Source organism: Macaca mulatta, chromosome X (assembly GCF_049350105.2).
Source record: "Macaca mulatta isolate MMU2019108-1 chromosome X, T2T-MMU8v2.0, whole genome shotgun sequence".
NCBI lineage: Eukaryota > Metazoa > Chordata > Mammalia > Primates > Cercopithecidae > Macaca > Macaca mulatta.
The window spans coordinates 82036947-82054689 of NC_133426.1; the positions used below are offsets into that span (position 1 = coordinate 82036947).

Here is a 17743-nt window from a genome sequence, read left to right on the forward strand (position 1 = left end):
ACCAAAAAAGAGCCCGCATAGCCAAAGAAAGACTAAGCAAAAAAGAAATCTGGAGGTATCACATTACCCAACTTCAAAGTATACTACCAGGCTACAGTCAACAAAACAGCATGGCACTTGTATAAAAACAGGCACACAGACCAATGGAACAGAATAGAGAACCCAGAAATAAAGCCAAATACTGACAGCCAACTGATCTTTGACAAGAAAACAAAACACAAAATGGGGAAAGGACACCCGATTAAACAAATGGTGCTGGGATAGTTGGCAAGCCACATGTAGAAGAATGAAAGTGAAGCCTCATCTCTCACTGTATACAAAAATCAATTCAAGATGGATCAAAGACTTAAACTAAGACCTGAAATCATAAAAATTCCAGAAAACAACATGGGAAAAACTCTTCTAGACTTTGATTTAGGCAAAGAGCTCATGACCCAGAACCCAAAAGCAAACTCAACAAAAACAAAGATAAATAGATTGGACTTAAACTAAAAATCTTTTGCACAGCAAAATAAATATTCAGCGAAGTAAACAGAAAATCCAAAGAACGGGAAAAATGTTTTTAAACTATGCATCTGATGACGGACTAATATCCAGAATCTACAAGGAACTCAAGCAAATCAGCAAGAAAAAACAAATAATCCCGTTAAAAAGTGAGCTAAAGGCCGGGCGCGGTGGCTCAAGCCTGTAATCCCAGCACTTTGGGAGGCCGAGACGGGCGGATCACGAGGTCAGGAGATCAAGACCATCCTGGCTAACACGGTGAAACCCCGTCTCTACTAAAAAATACAAAAAAACTAGCGGGTGAGGCGGCGGCCGCCTGTAGTCCCAGCTACTCGGGAGGCTGAGGCAGGAGAATGGCGTGAAACCGGGAGGCGGAGCTTGCAGTGAGCCGAGATCGCGCCACTGCACTCCAGCGCGGGCAACAGAGCGAGTCTCCGTCTCAAAAAAAAAAAAAGTTAGCTAAAGACATGAATAGACAATTTTAAAAAGAAGATATACAAATCCGCCAGCAACGGATCAAAGCTGGACGGAGAATGACTTTGACGAGATGAGAGAAGAAGGCTTCAGTCCATCAAATTTCTCAGAGCTAAAGGAGGAATTACGTAGCCAGCGCAAAGAAACTAAAAATCTTGAAAAAAAAGTGGAAGAATTAATGGCTAGAGTAATTAATGCAGAGAAGGTCCTAAACGAAATGAAAGAGATGAAAACCATGACACGAGAAATACGTGACAAATGCACAAGCTTCAGTAACCGACTCGATCAACTGGAAGAAAGAGTATCAGCGATTGAGGATCAAATGAATGAAATGAAGCGAGAAGAGAAACCAAAAGAAAAAAGAAGAAAAAGAAATGAACAAAGCCTGCAAGAAGTATGGGATTATGTAAAAAGACCAAATCTACGTCTGATTGGGGTGCCTGAAAGTGAGGGGGAAAATGGAACCAAGTTGGAAAACACTCTTCAGGATATCATCCAGGAGAACTTCCCCAACCTAGTAGGGCAGGCCAACATTCAAATCCAGGAAATACAGAGAACGCCACAAAGATACTCCTCGAGAAGAGCAACTCCAAGACACATAATTGCCAGATTCACCAAAGTTGAAATGAAGGAAAAAATCTTAAGGGCAGCCAGAGAAAAAGGTTGGGTTACCCACAAAGGGAAGCCCATCAGACTAACAGCAGATCTCTCAGCAGAAACTCTCCAAGCCAGAAGAGAGTGGGGGCCAATATTCAACATTCTTAAAGAAAAGAATTTTCAACCCAGAATTTCATATCCAGCCAAACTAAGTTTCATAAGTGAAGGAGAAATAAAATCCTTTACAGATAAGCAAATGCTTAGAGATTTTGTCACCACTAGGCCTGCCTTACAAGAGACCCTGAAGGAAGCACTAAACATGGAAAGGAACAACCGGTACCAGCCATTGCAAAAACATGCCAAAATGTAAAGACCATCGAGGCTAGGAAGAAACTGCATCAACTAACGAGCAAAATAACCAGTTAATATCATAATGGCAGGATCAAGTTCACACATAACAATCTTAACCTTAAATGTAAATGGACTAAATGCTCCAATTAAAAGACACAGACTGGCAAACTGGATAAAGAGTCAAGACCCATCAGTCTGCTGTATTCAGGAGACCCATCTCACACGCAGAGACATACATAGGCTCAAAATAAAGGGATGGAGGAAGATTTACCAAGCAAATGGAGAACAAAAAAAAGCAGGGGTTGCAATACTAGTCTCTGATAAAACAGACTTTAAACCATCAAAGATCAAAAGAGACAAAGAAGGCCATTACATAATGGTAAAGGGATCCATTCAACAGGAAGAGCTAACTATCCTAAATATATATGCACCCAGTACAGGAGCACCCAGATTCATAAAGCAAGTCCTTAGAGACTTACAAAGAGACTTAGACTCCCATACAATAATAATGGGAGACTTCAACACTCCACTGTCAACATTAGACAGATCAACGAGACAGAAAGTTAACAAGGATATCCAGGAATTGAACTCATCTCTGCTACAAGCAGACCTAATAGACATCTATAGAACTCTCCACCCCAAATCAACAGAATATACATTCTTCTCAGCACCACATCGTACTTACTCCAAAATCGACCACGTAATTGGAAGTAAAGCACTCCTCAGCAAATGTACAAGAACAGAAATTATAACAAACTGTCTCTCAGACCACAGTGCAATCAAACTAGAACTCAGGACTAAGGAACTCAATCAAAACCGCTCAACTACATGGAAACTGAACAACCTGCTCCTGAATGACTACTGGGTACATAACGAAATGAAGGCAGAAATAAAGATGTTCTTTGAAACCAATGAGAACAAAGATACAACATACCAGAATCTCTGCGACACATTTAAAGCAGTGTGTAGAGGGAAATTTATAGCACTAAATGCCCACAAGAGAAAGCAGGAAAGATCTAAAATTGACACTCTAACATCGCAATTAAAAGAACTAGAGAAGCAAGAGCAAACACATTCGAAAGCTAGCAGAAGACAAGAAATAACTAAGATCAGAGCAGAACTGAAGGAGATAGAGACACAAAAAACTCTCCAAAAAATCAATGAATCCAGGAGTTGGTTTTTTGAAAAGATCAACAAAATTGACAGACCACTAGCCAGACTAATAAAGAAGAAAAGAGAGAAGAATCAAATCGACGCAATTAAAAATGATAAAGGGGATATCACCACCGACCCCACAGAAATACAAACTACCATCAGAGAATACTATAAACACCTCTACGCAAATAAACTGGAAAATCTAGAAGAAATGGATAATTTCCTGGACACTTACACTCTTCCAAGACTAAACCAGGAAGAAGTTGAATCCCTGAATAGACCAATAGCAGGCTCTGAAATTGAGGCAACAATTAATAGCCTACCAACCAAAAAAAGTCCAGGACCAGATGGATTCACAGCTGAATTCTACCAGAGGTACAAGGAGGAGTTGGTACCATTCCTTCTGAAACTATTCCAATCAATAGAAAAAGAGGGAATCCTCCCTAACTCATTTTATGAGGCCAATATCATCCTGATACCAAAGCCTGGCAAGGACACAACAAAAAAAGAGAATTTTAGACCAATATCCCTGATGAACATCGATGCAAAAATCCTCAATAAAATACTGGCAAACCGGATTCAGCAACACATCAAAAAGCTTATCCACCATGATCAAGTGGGCTTCATCCCTGGGATGCAAGGCTGGTTCAACATTCGCAAATCAATAAACATAATCCAGCATATAAACAGAACCAAAGACAGGAACCACATGATTATCTCAATTGATGCAGAAAAGGCTTTTGACAAAATTCAACAGCCCTTCATGCTAAAAACGCTCAATAAATTTGGAATTGATGGAACGTACCTCAAAATAATAAGAGCTATTTATGACAAACCCACAGCCAATATCATACTGAATGGGCAAAAACTGGAAAAATTCCCTTTGAAAACTGGCACAAGACAGGGATGCCCTCTCTCACCACTCCTATTCAACATAGTGTTGGAAGTTCTGGCTAGGGCAATTAGGCAAGAGAAAGAAATCAAGGGTATTCAGTTAGGAAAAGAAGAAGTCAAATTGTCCCTGTTTGCAGATGACATGATTGTATATTTAGAAAACCCCATTGTCTCAGCCCAAAATCTCCTTAAGCTGATAAGCAACTTCAGCAAAGTCTCAGGATACAAAATTAATGTGCAAAAATCACAAGCATTCTTATACACCAGTAACAGACAAACAGAGAGCCAAATCAGGAATGAACTTCCATTCACAATTGCTTCAAAGAGAATCAAATACCTAGGAATCCAACTTACAAGGGATGTAAAGGACCTCTTCAAGGAGAACTACAAACCACTGCTCAGTGAAATAAAAGAGGACACAAACAAATGGAAGAACATACCATGCTCATGGATAGGAAGAATCAATATCGTGAAAATGGCCATACTGCCCAAGGTAATTTATAGATTCAATGCCATCCCCATCAAGCTACCAATGAGTTTCTTCACAGAATTGGAAAAAACTGCTTTAAAGTTCATATGGAACCAAAAAAGAGCCCGCATCTCCAAGACAATCCTAAGTCAAAAGAACAAAGCTGGAGGCATCACGCTACCTGACTTCAAACTATACTACAAGGCTACAGTAACCAAAACAGCATGGTACTGGTACCGAAACAGAGATATAGACCAATGGAACAGAACAGAGTCCTCAGAAATAATACCACACATCTACAGCCATCTGATCTTTGACAAACCTGAGAGAAACAAGAAATGGGGAAAGGATTCCCTATTTAATAAATGGTGCTGGGAAAATTGGCTAGCCATAAGTAGAAAGCTGAAACTGGATCCTTTCCTTACTCCTTATACGAAAATTAATTCAAGATGGATTAGAGACTTAAATGTTAGACCTAATACCATAAAAATCCTAGAGGAAAACCTAGGTAGTACCATTCAGGACATAGGCATGGGCAAAGATTTCATGTCTAAAACACCAAAAGCAATGGCAGCAAAAGCCAAAATTGACAAATGGGATCTCATTAAACTAAAGAGCTTCTGCACAGCAAAAGACACTACCATCAGAGTGAACAGGCAACCTACAGAATGGGAGAAAATTTTTGCAATCTACTCATCTGACAAAGGGCTAATATCCAGAACCTACAAAGAACTCAAACAAATTTACAAGAAAAAAACAAACAACCCCATCAAAAAGTGGGCAAAGCATATGAACAGACATTTCTCAAAAGAAGACATTCATACAGCCAACAGACACATGAAAAAATGCTCATCATCACTGGCCATCAGAGAAATGCAAATCAAAACCACAATGAGATACCATCTCACACCAGTTAGAATGGCAATCATTAAAAAGTCAGGAAACAACAGGTGCTGGAGAGGATGTGGAGAAATAGGAACACTTTTACACTGTTGGTGGGATTGTAAACTAGTTCAACCATTATGGAAAACAGTATGGCGATTCCTCAAGGATCTAGAACTAGATGTACCATATGACCCAGCCATCCCATTACTGGGTATATACCCAAAGGATTATAAATTATGCTGCTATAAAGACACATGCACACGTATGTTTATTGCAGCACTATTCACAATAGCAAAGACTTGGAATCAACCCAAATGTCCATCAGTGACAGATTGGATTAAGAAAATGTGGCACATATACACCATGGAATACTATGCAGCCATAAAAAAGGATGAGTTTGAGTCCTTTTTAGGGACTTGGATGCAGCTGGAATCCATCATTCTTAGCAAACTATCACAAGAACAGAAAACCAAACACCACATGTTCTCACTCATAGGTGGGAACTGAACAATGAGATCACTCGGACTCGGGAAGGGGAACATCACACACCGGGGCCTATCATGGGGAGGGGGGAGGGGGGAGGGATTGCATTGGGAGTTATACCTGATGTAAATGACGAGTTGATGGGTGCAGCACAGCAACATGGCACAAGTATACATATGTAACAAACCTGCACGTTATGCACATGTACCCTACAACTTAAAGTATAATAAAAATAAATAAATTAAAAAAAAAAAAAAAAAAAAAAAAGATATACAAATGACCAACCAACATGAAAAAATGCTCAACATTACTAATGATCAGGGAAATGGAAGTCAAAACACAATGAGATACCACCTTATTCCTGCAAGAATGGCCATAATTTAAAAATCAAAAAACAATAAATGTTGGCATGAATGTGGTAAAAAGGGAACACTTTTACACTGCTAATGGGAAGGTAAACTATTACAACCACTATGGAAAACATTACGGAGATTCCCTAAAGAACTGAAAGATCTACCATTTGACTCAGCAATCCCACTACTATGTATCTTTGGTTTAAAATAAAAGAATAAAATAAGTCATATGAAAGACACTTGCACATGTATGTTTATAGCCGCACAATTCACAACTGCAAAAATATGAAACCAGCCTAAATGCTCATCAGCCAATGAGTGGATAAAGAAAATGTGGTGTATACATACCATGGAATAATACTTAGCCATTAAAACAAAAGAATGGCATTTTGAGCAATCTGGATGGAGTTGGAGACCATTATTCTAAGTGAAGTGTCTCAGAAATAGAAAACCAAACATCATATGTTTTCAGTTATAAGTGGGAGCTAAGTTATGAAGATGCAAATGCATTAAGAATGGACTCTGGGGATTTAGGGGAAGGATGGCAGTGGGGTGAGGGATAAAAGGCTACGCACTGGGTTCAGTGTACAGTTTGGGTGATGGGTGCACCAAAATCTCAAAAATCACAGCTAAAGTACTTATCTATGTAACCAAACACCACCTGTTCCCCCAAAACTACTGGAATAATAATAATAATATATGATTAAATAAATCTAGTATACCCATACTATGAAATACTCTGAGATCATTTAAAAATGAAATATATTTGTATATAGTAACATGGAAATACATTTATGATATATTCTTAAGTAAAAAATATAGTTTTGGAAAAATAGGCACAGTATCACTCAATTAAAATAAACAACCAAGTCTATATAAATATACACATTTATACTTATATGTTTCCATGTGAATGCAAAGAAAAAGATCTCAAATACAAATAAAATTAAATATAGCAGTTGTCTATGAATAGTGATAGAGGAGGCAGTGTAAAGATAATTGGAAATTTTCATTTTCTAGATTTCTATATTGTTTGACTTTTCAATAAATATTTTTGTAACAAAAATATCAATATTTAAACGTCTTTTAGAAGTGGGTTAGCATCTAAGGGAGGCTTTTATCTGACCTCTAAACTTTAATTATAAAGTAATTTTACAATAATAAATATAAAATATTATTGAGAGCACTGAGATATGTAATAAAAACCAACCTGAAGATTTCCTATACACTCTGAAGGTGAGTCTAAAAGATCATACTGTAGCCCAGACATTTTACTCTCAGTGCCCTCTCACCTTCCTGATGTTTAATATATTACCAATAAATTAAGGTTAGCATAATTGAGAATCTGACACAAAGCAGGTCTTTCTTTTATTTTTAAACTTTTATTTTAGGTTCGGGGGCACATGTGAAGGTTTCTTATATGGGTAAACTTGTGTCACTGGGGTTTGTTGTATAGATTATTTTGTCACCCAGGTATTATTAATCTTAGTACCCAATAGTTATTTTTTTCTGTTCCTCTGCCTCCTGCCACCCTCCATCCTCAAGTAGACCCCAGTGTCTGTTGTTCTCTTCTTCATGGTTCATGAGCTCTCATTGTTTAGCTCCCACTTATAAGTGAGAACATGCAGTATTTGGTTTTCTGTTCCTGTGTTAGTTTGGTAAAGATAATAGCCTCCAGCCCCATCCATGCTGCCACGAAAGACATGATCTCACTCTTTTCTATGGCTGCACAGTACTTTATGGTGTGTATGTACCAGATTTTATTTATCCAATCTGTCACTGATGGGCATTTAGGTTGATTCCACATCTTTGCTATTGTGAATAATGCTGCAATGATCACTTGCCTGCATGTGTCTTTATGGTAAAATGATTTATATTACTCGGGGAATATACACCCAGTAATGGGATTGCTGGGTTGAATGGTATTTCTGTTTTTAGGTCTTTGAGGAATCACCACGCTGTCTTCCACAGTTGTTGAACTAATTTACACTCCCACCAACAGTGTGTAAGTGTTCAATTTTCTCCACAATCTCACCAGCATCTATTATTTTTTGACTTTTTAATAGTAGCCATTCTGAGATGGTATCTCATGGTGGTTTTGATTTGTATTTCTGTAATGATCAGTGATATTGAGCTTTGATTCACATTTGTTGGCCACATGTATGTCTTCTTTTGAAATTGTCTGTTCATGCCCTTTGCCCACTTTTTAATGGGATTATTTGATGTTCTCTTGTAAATTTAAGTTCTTTATAGCTGGTGGATATTAGACTTTTTTCAAGTGAATAGTTTGCAAAAATTTTCTTCCATTCTGTAGGTTGTCTCCCATTCTGTAGGTTGTTTACTCTGTCGATAGTTTCTTTTGCTGTGCAGAAGCTCTTCAGTTTAATTAGATCCCATTTGTCAATTTTTACTTTTGTTAGAAGCGATATTTCTACACTTTGGATTTTCAAATGGAAACCTAATATTCTTATATCAGTTTGCTAGGGCTGCCATAATAAAGTGACACAGACTGGGTCTCTAAATGGCAGAAATTTATTGTCTCACAATTCTGGAGGCTAGAAGTTCAAGATAAAAGTGTCAGCAGGACTGGCCACTTTGAAGGCCTCTCTTCTTGGCATATAGATAGTCATCTTCTCCCTGTGTCTTCACGTGGTCTTCCTTCTGTACCTATGTGTATCCAGATTTCCTTTTCCTATAAGGACATCAGACTGGATTATGGCCCACCCTAGTTGACCTCATTTTAACTTAACTACCTCTTTAAAGGCCTTATACAAATAGTCACATTCTGAAGTACTAAAAGTAAGGGCTTAAACAGATGAATTTTGAGGGGACACAAGTTGACCCATAACAGTTCTGTTATTTAGAAATTACATCTATTTCTGAAAAGGTAAATAATGACAACCATTTTATGAAGGAAATCAGAAAATTTAGTATGCAAAACATTTAAAATGCAAATTAATTATTAGATGAGTTGAACTTTTGTTTAAAATGATTAATGGACCTTTTTACAGAAGAGCAACTGTGGGCAATGCATTACTCTTGATTGTATGTGCATCATCTGATGGATCATGCCTAAAGTTCATCTCATTCCTAAATTTATCTCTTAATCATCACCTCATCCCTGGACTCTACTAAATCCCTAAGCTCCAGATCATCCCAGATTTTTACTTCAAGGGTAGAGGAGGGAAGATTTCCCAGTCATGATCTTCAAAATATGGATAGTATGATGCTGAATGAAATCATCTATGCAATATACTTATGAAAGCAAAATAAATACATTATTATCATGTTTTTAAAAGTATGATCTATGGGAAAACATATGAACTCACATATTTTAAAAAGATCTAGTATTTGATGGCACAACAGGGTGACAACAGTCAACAATATTTTATTATATATTTAAAAATAAATGGTATAACTGGAATATTTATAATACAAAGAAATAATAAATCTTTGAAGTGATGGATATCCCATTTACCCTGGTGTGATTATTACACATTGTATGCCCATATCAAAAAATCTCATGTACCCCCTAAATATATACACCTACTATCTATCCACAAAAATTAAAAAAGAAAAAAGAATATCTGAATCCTGCGAAACCAAGGCAGAGTATATATATAGATGTGTGTGTATATATACACACACACACACACATAAAAATAATATTCAGGACTGTGATTCAGATGACCTGAAGTTTAGGTCTTTCTGTGCAGGAGAATCAGCATAACTAGGTCAATATATTTTACTTCTTTGGTTCTCAATTGTTCTCCCTATAAAATACAAATGTATGGATTTTGACAATCTATTCACAAAAGTAGTCATAAGGAATTATAATCCTGAAATATGTTATGCTTCTTAGAAGGAAGATCTTCCAGATCCTCTCCAATGTTAATAACAATAATAATCATCATCATAATACTATTAACTATTATTTTGTATTTATCATGTGTCAGGCACTATACCAAGAAATTTACACACATAATCTCATTAGTCCTCAAAATAACCATGAAAGGTCACAGAGGAAGAAAGTGAAATTTAGGGAAGTTCCCCAAGATCACATATACAGTAAGTGGCAAAGTCAATACTTGAGCCGAGGTAGATCTAACACCAAAGTCTGGTTATTTGCTACTGATACGATGCTTTTTAACAGTGCATTAGAGAGTGAAATTTATCAGGAATTGTATTAGTTTCCTAGGGCTGTGGTAATAAATGACCACAAGCTGAGTGGCTTAAAATAACAGAAATTTATTCTCTCAGAGTTCTGGAAGCTAGAAGTCTGAAATCAAGGTGTAGGCAGGGCCATACGCTTGCTGAAATGCCCAGGGGAGTATCCTTCTTTGCCTCTTCCTAGTTTCTGGAGGTTGCTGGCAATCCATAGTGTTATTTGGCTTGTGGCAGCATAACTCCAGCCTCTGTCTCCATCTTCATATGGCTGTCCTCTCTCTGTATGTGTCTGTATATGCAAATTTCCCTCTTCATATAAGGATACCAATTACTGTATTAGGGCTCACTTGAATCCAGTATGGCCTTATCTTAACTTGATTACATCTGAAAAGACCCTCTTTCCAAATAAGGTCACATTTACAAGTTCCAGGTGGATGTGAATTTTAGTGAGACACTCTACAACCCAGTACAGGAATTATTAAGTAGATAAGAAATGGGAAAACTTTTGCAGTATGTTTGACTATGGTTTTCTTAAGCTTTGGAGACTGAAAGGTTATGTTATTTGAGGCTTTAATTTCACTGCTTTTTGTTTTCTTTGCCAATGCCAAATAATGTTCCTACCAGCAGTCATATACTGCATTGTATTTTACTTTAATAGTGCAGTATAATTTGAAACCTATTACACAGAATTGTGAAAATATAATTTCAAGATGAGCAACTGTGGGCAATGCATTATTCTTGATTATATGTGAATCGTCTGATGGATCATGCCTAATGTTCATCTCATTCCTAAATTCATCTCTTAATCATCACCCCATCCCTAGACTCCAAGCTCCAGATCATCCCAGATCTGTCACAGATCCACAGGGTTAGAAGGGACCCCAGATAGTCATTAGACTATGAATCTGTTTCTGGTCAAGTCTCACTGGCTTATGCCATTATTCCTATTATGGTACAGTATCATCTAAGCCTCTACTCAATTTGTCTTGAAAATGTATTGTGGAAAATATTTGTATATAATTATTAAATACTTTATTCAGAAGATGATCTCTGACCTTAAGGGCCATGCATAAGAATAAGAGGCAACTCAAGACTTGTTCTAATGTTGTAATAATAGTAGGAAACATGTACTGAATCACCAGTATGTTCTGTTTACCACTGTTCTAAGTGCTCTACATACATTTACTCATTATATTTTCACAATTCTGTGTAATAGGTAGTATTATTTTTATTCTATACATGAATAAAATGAGCACAAAGAGGTAAATAGCAGAGGAAATAGCAGAGCCAGGATTTGAATTCAGACAGTCTAGCTACAGAACTCACACTTTTGTATACTATGGTCTACTGTCTTCCAAACACTCTGCTCTCTTGCCTCTGTAGCCAATGCCTTTGTTGGATGAATAACAGCAAATTGGAGCTTTAAAACAGCATAATATGAATGCTAGGTAGGTTAACGAATTACAACAATTAATTCCCCTGAAGTGAGAATTAAAACTGGCTATATAAAGTAGCTACATAAACACTCACAGTTATTACTGATAAAATAATGTAAAGCTAAAGGTTTATTAAGACTAATGATTAGCTTACACCTTTTAAAATGGAAAATGCCACAATCTCTTTAGAAAGGTAGTATATTTTGCAGGTCAAGCCAAGATGGTGGTGAGGAGCAGAGAGGAGCACAATAAATATACTGGAACTGTGATGGTGAAGGAGTTACCCTTTAAAGTCTCTTCTGGGGCCTTTACTCCATGCCTTAAAGAGGAGATGGATTGGGCAGAAAGGCAACATACCTAGGACAACAGTGTTGAACAGAGACAGCCTAGGGTCACTATGTCAGAGTGCTTACCTGTGTCCTTCTCTGTCATAAATCCTGATAATTTCCAATTTTTGTCCTACAGCCAAAAGGGATACCGAAAATGTTCTTCTCTATCTCTGGGTAAGCTTCCTGAAAAATCATCACTCTAAACTTTCTCCTCACCTAAGTGTATTCCTGGGAAAATTGCTCAGTGTATAGGCTTTTATGTTATTTACTTTCAGATGAAAATAAGGACACAGGTCCTGATCAATACAATTTACAACATCCTCTTACCTTTTTCTGCTGGGCTCAAAACAGTCACTGTGAAGAGAGAGGAGAGAGAGAGAAAGAGACAGAGAGAGAGAGAGACAGAGAGAGAGAGAGAGAGATGGGTGAGAGAGAGAGAGAGAAAGAGAGAGAGAGAGATAAATTAGTTATATTTAAAAAGTCTTGTCTAACTCATTTTCCACAGCATCATTTGAGTAATTTATATAAGAGTACTTTAGGAAACCACTAGCTAAAGATGAGGGAAGGCAAGGGTGATTACACTCCATCCTTTGCTATCTTCCTTTGTCTTAAACCTTCAGCAAGGCTTTCAATCATGAGAAGCTGTTTAATCAAGATGATTTTCAACGTTTCTTTCTCCATTGGGCTCTAATAAGCCAAGTATAGATCCACCAATAAAAGGCCTATGTAAACATGATTTATTTAAACAAACAAAAGATGGTTTTCATACAAAATGATCAACAGTTAAGTATCAGAAAAATAGGGAAAAAGTCCAAACAGAGAATGAGACTACATTCTAGGAGCTATTTCTTCAGGCCTTTCATTAGTCATACTTTCTTTTTTTCTTCACATATAGGTCTATTTTATTGAGTCTTAAAAAATCTCCTTTTAATGATTATTTGAATGGATTTGTTACTACGGTTACATTTAATCTGTGTTAAAAATCTGACGAGACAATGTTTTTCTTTTTTCTAATGAGTCCGCCTGAAGATTGATATCAACTCCTTGTTGTTGTTGTTTTCCAGTTAAACAATCAATACTGGTTAAGAGTGCTTAAAAGAGGCACATACTCTACTTTCCCAATACAAACTGAAGTGGAAAAGAAGCATTGATCAGTCAACCTGGGACTTCATGATTTTGTACATACATGCTGCATGACTGCATTGGTTCCACTAGGCCCTGAATCAGGCTAGTAACATTTCTTTTTAAAAAACTTTAAAATGAAGTGAGAGAGAAAGCAGAGTTGCTTGGAGACCAATATTAATAAGGAGTAGCTGATAAATTGCTGTTTGGTATGTTTCCTATCCCTGGCTGAACACTAAACAAGAAGTGGAGGTCCTAACTCCCATTTGTTGGCTACTTACTAAAGTACTGTGGGTGAGGGAAGATTACTTAGTACTTGTAGATAGTGAGATGAGACATGTGTATACAGAAGGAGTGGCAACTGGTGAATTCTCCAGATGGGGAACAGCTCTCTGTAAATAACTGCAGAACTTTTTTTTTTTTTTTTTTTTTTTTGAGACGGAGTCTCGCTCTGTCACCCGAGCTGGAGTACAGTGGCCGGATCTCGGCTCACTGCAAGCTCCGCCTGCCGGGTTTACGCCATTCTCCTGCCTCAGCCTCCCAAGTAGCTGGGACTACAGGCGCCCGCCACCTCGCCCGGCTAGTTTTTGTATTTTTTAGTAGAGACGGGGTTTCACCGTGTTAGCCAGGATGGTCTCGATCTCATGACCTCGTGATCCGCCCGTCTCGGCCTCCCAAAGTGCTGGGATTACAGGCTTGAGCCACCGCGCCCGGCCTGCAGAACTTTTAAGTACAAATGGGATTGGTTTATATGATCCAAGAGCAGAGGGCAGAAATAGAACCAATAGTTTAAAGCTGCAGGTTAACACATTTTAGCTCAGTATTAGAAAAAATAATGACAACGATAATGACAATGACAATGGCTAGCAGCCTTGGGAAAAAGTGTTTCCCATTACATACACTCGGAAATGTTGTAGAGGACATTCAGACACTAGTTTGGCAGTGGAATTGACTTGTAAAGTCTTTATTACCTCTGAAATTGTGTAGGAAGTAAGTCTAAGGGAAAAATATATTGTTTTGCTAACTTCCCTTTCGGAAATTACATACTTTTGAGGACAAAAGGACATCTATTCTAAAAGATGTGGCACTTATCTTGGTACTTCTGCCTTTCCTGTATTTTTCTAATAATGCCTTTCACACTATTAAAGAAAAAGGCTAGAATATTTCAGTCATATTTAAAACGAAAATGTTACAAGAGTCACAACAAACTTTTACAAAATGAATCTTTTATCACAAATCTCATGGGTAAGTGTACATTTAGTCATTCTATGGGCAACTAGGCATGCAGATTTTAGAGTGATGTGGTGATACATGTAATTACACACCTGCTCTGTTTCTTTAAGTTTCATTCACTACTAGGGGTTAAATGATTGGAGTTATCATCAAATAGCTTTTTGCACTGTCTCTCCTTTTTTCTTTCATTATTTACTAATTCTTTGCAAGTAGGTATGGAGAAAAGTTAAGGAAGAGGGGTGTATATGGAATAGTTTTTCATCACAGACAACTGGTGTTAAAACCAAAGCATAGTTTATAATTTCCTTTAAATAGATGCATATTGTAGGGTTCACAAAAGTACACAAGTAGAAAAAGCCTAATTTGGGGCTAGATGGAAATGGTCAACACTCGTAGAAAGGACACTGAAGAAACTCTATAGCAGTGCCATCCAATAGAAATGATGTGAGCCAGGTAGTTTAAATTTTCTAGTAGGAACATTTTTTTAAAAAGTTAAAGAATGCCAAGTGAACTTAATTTAAAAAAATGTATTTTACTGATATATCAAAATATTTTCATTTCAACATGTTATCCACATAAAAATTATTGTGATAGTTTATATTCTTTTTTTCACTAAGTTTGGGAATGCTGGTGTATATTCTATGCTTCCAGAACATCTGAACCCAGATGACACATTTCAAGTGTTTAATAGCTGCATGTGGCTAGTGGCTACAGAATTAGTGGAGTTCAAAAGGGACTTGTGAAAGGAGAGTATGAAGTTTGGAAATATCCAGTGAGATGAGTGCTCACTTACAACATGAAGTTCTTTTTTAATGAATGACATGTTTGGGAAGGGAGTTTATTATAATGATGTACAGCATATACTTTGGCATGTATTCATATTTTGGCTCTTGACACTTATTCTGTGACCTTGGTCAAGTTAATTAATCACGTGTGCCTCAGTTTCCTCATCTGTAAAACGAAGATAAAATTGTTTATGTTATCAGATTGTTACAAGGATTAAGTAATAAAATACGTGTAAAGCACTTGGGTGCTTTGCACACAAGTACTTAATTATTGTTAGCAATTTATTATCATTTTTCTATAAAAATAAATTGTTTAGTCAAGTTACATTTTACAATAAGTTTAGGACAAAACAAGTCTGACTTTTTAAAAATGTTATGGTTCCCAGAGTTATATATGATGGTTTTAAAATAATTTATTCAGTGTCAAAATGAATAACTTTGATTCCCCCCACTTTTTCTCTTAGATGTTTCTTAGATTCTACGTTAGGAGAGGGAAGAATTTGAAATAGGGAACTGAGACACATTTCTGAGTGTATTCTGTTGAAAGTAAGCTAATCAGTTAGTCTTTATTTACTGCTTTGAAAAAGTTACTCACACCAGCCACTCATTCACTTTTAAGGCAGTCCTTCTCAAACCTGGATGATTGTAATACTTACTTAGGAAGCATAATAAAAATATAGATGGGCTCTCTTCACATAGCACACCAAGTCTTTGGGTGGAGGTGCAGAAATTTGTATTTGAAAACCTCAGCAGGTTTAAAACCTGAGTTAGGTTTTAAAACCATTGGAGTTACATTAGGAGTTTGTTACAACAAGTTACTAGTTAGGTGTGATACATTTAACTGTTTGTCATATGAATGACATAAAACTATTTTAGATGTGCTAAACCCATGATTCCTATAGGCTTGAATGGATACTTTTACTTCTATAGAAACTTGGTTTCTAGAAAATGGTTTCTTCTGTTTTTTTTTTCTGCCTAATCAGTTTCTATTTCTTCTCTCTCTGAAGAATTTCTACCTTTCGAGTAGAATTTTATTATAGATATTTCATTTTTTAATCTCAGAATGGATACTATTGGGCACCAAAACTGAGAGTACTCCAGACTTATGGAGTACTCTCCTCAAAAGCAACTAATGTCCCTCCTCAAAAGCAACTAATGAGCTGGCAAAAACTGTCAGAATAAACTTTTGCAGAACTCTGGAATCTAGTAAAATTGTTACAATAACCAGAGAGGAAGACTTGGTGAAGAAAAGAACCAATGCTTTGTAGTAAGAGGATACTGTGACATTTTAAATTGGCTGGCTACCACCCTCCACATCCCAGATCAGCAGAGGCTGTCAGGACAGCTGCCTACACTCTACTATACACAATAATAGAGCCTACACTCTAATATACAGCCTATATCCTAACATACTAATATACACATAACGGGGCTTCCAAAGTGAGAGGAAAGAGAGGAAAAACAGAAAGAGTATTTGAAAAAATGATGGCTAAAATACTTCATACATTTGGTAAAAAATATGAATCTAAACATCCAAGAAGTGCAATGAACTCCACATAGAATAAACTAAAAGATATCCACAATCAGACATATTATAGTCAAATTGCCAAAAAACAAAGAGAAACCTTGAAAGCAGGGAAAGTGACTTTTTACATACAAAAAAACAGTAAGACGAACAGCTGATTTCTCTTAAGAACCCACAGAGGCTAGAAGGCAGTGAAATGTCATATTTAAATTGCTGAAAGAAAAAGAAAAACATCTGTCAACATATATCCATAATTCTATGTCCAGCAACACTATACTCCAAAGAATGAAAGCAAAAACAAGACGTTGCCAGATAAACAAAAACTGAGGAAGCTGATCACTAGTAGAACTGCCCTTCAAGAAATACCAAAGGACATTCTCTAGAAAAACTGAAAGGGCACTCATTATAACCCAAGCTATACAAAAAAATGGGAACACTGGCAAAGGTAACTACATAGGTAGCTACAAAAGCAAGTAAAAATGTGTTTTAGGTTTTTTAAAAAAACTCTTTTTACTATCCAATTTAAAAGAAAAAATGCATAAAACAACAATGATCAATCTATGTTAAGGAGTATACAATGTATAAAGATGTAATTTGTGATAATAACAGCATAAAGGGGGCAGTAGAGCTGTAAAGGGATGGGTATTGTATACTATTAAATTAAGTTGGTATTCAACAGGATTGTTCCAAGATGGCCAAATAGGAACAGCTCTAGTCTACAGATCCCAGTGTGAGCAACGCAGAAGACGGGTGACTTCTGCACTTCCAACTGAGGTACTGGGTTCATCTCATTGGGACTGGTTGGACAGTGGGTGTGGCCCACAGAATGTGAGCCAAAGCAGGGCGGGGCATTGCCTCACCCAGGAAGCACAAGGGGTCCGGGAATTCCCTTTCCTAGCCAAAGAAAGTCATGACAGATGGTATCTGGAAAATCGGGACACTCCCACCGTAATACTGTGCTTTTCCAATGGTCTTAACAAA

The 17743-nt window shown here is 37.0% G+C and overlaps 1 protein-coding gene across 8 annotated transcripts in view; it reads right to left on the reverse strand.

Annotated features, from left to right (window-relative positions):
* The window catches only part of ZDHHC15 (zinc finger DHHC-type palmitoyltransferase 15), a 290771-nt gene that overhangs the window by 256258 nt on the left and 16770 nt on the right, over positions 1-17743 (reverse strand). For 6 of the 8 annotated variants that reach the window (XR_013412566.1, XM_077987779.1, XM_077987780.1 and 3 more), the window contains 1 exon segment: positions 12425-12451. The exons of the other annotated variants lie outside the window; for them this stretch is intronic. Coding sequence is in view for 5 of the 6 variants with exons in the window: in XM_077987779.1 (XP_077843905.1) it covers positions 12425-12451 (27 nt within the window). In the remaining variant the exon portion in view is untranslated. 8 annotated transcript variants of the gene reach the window in all.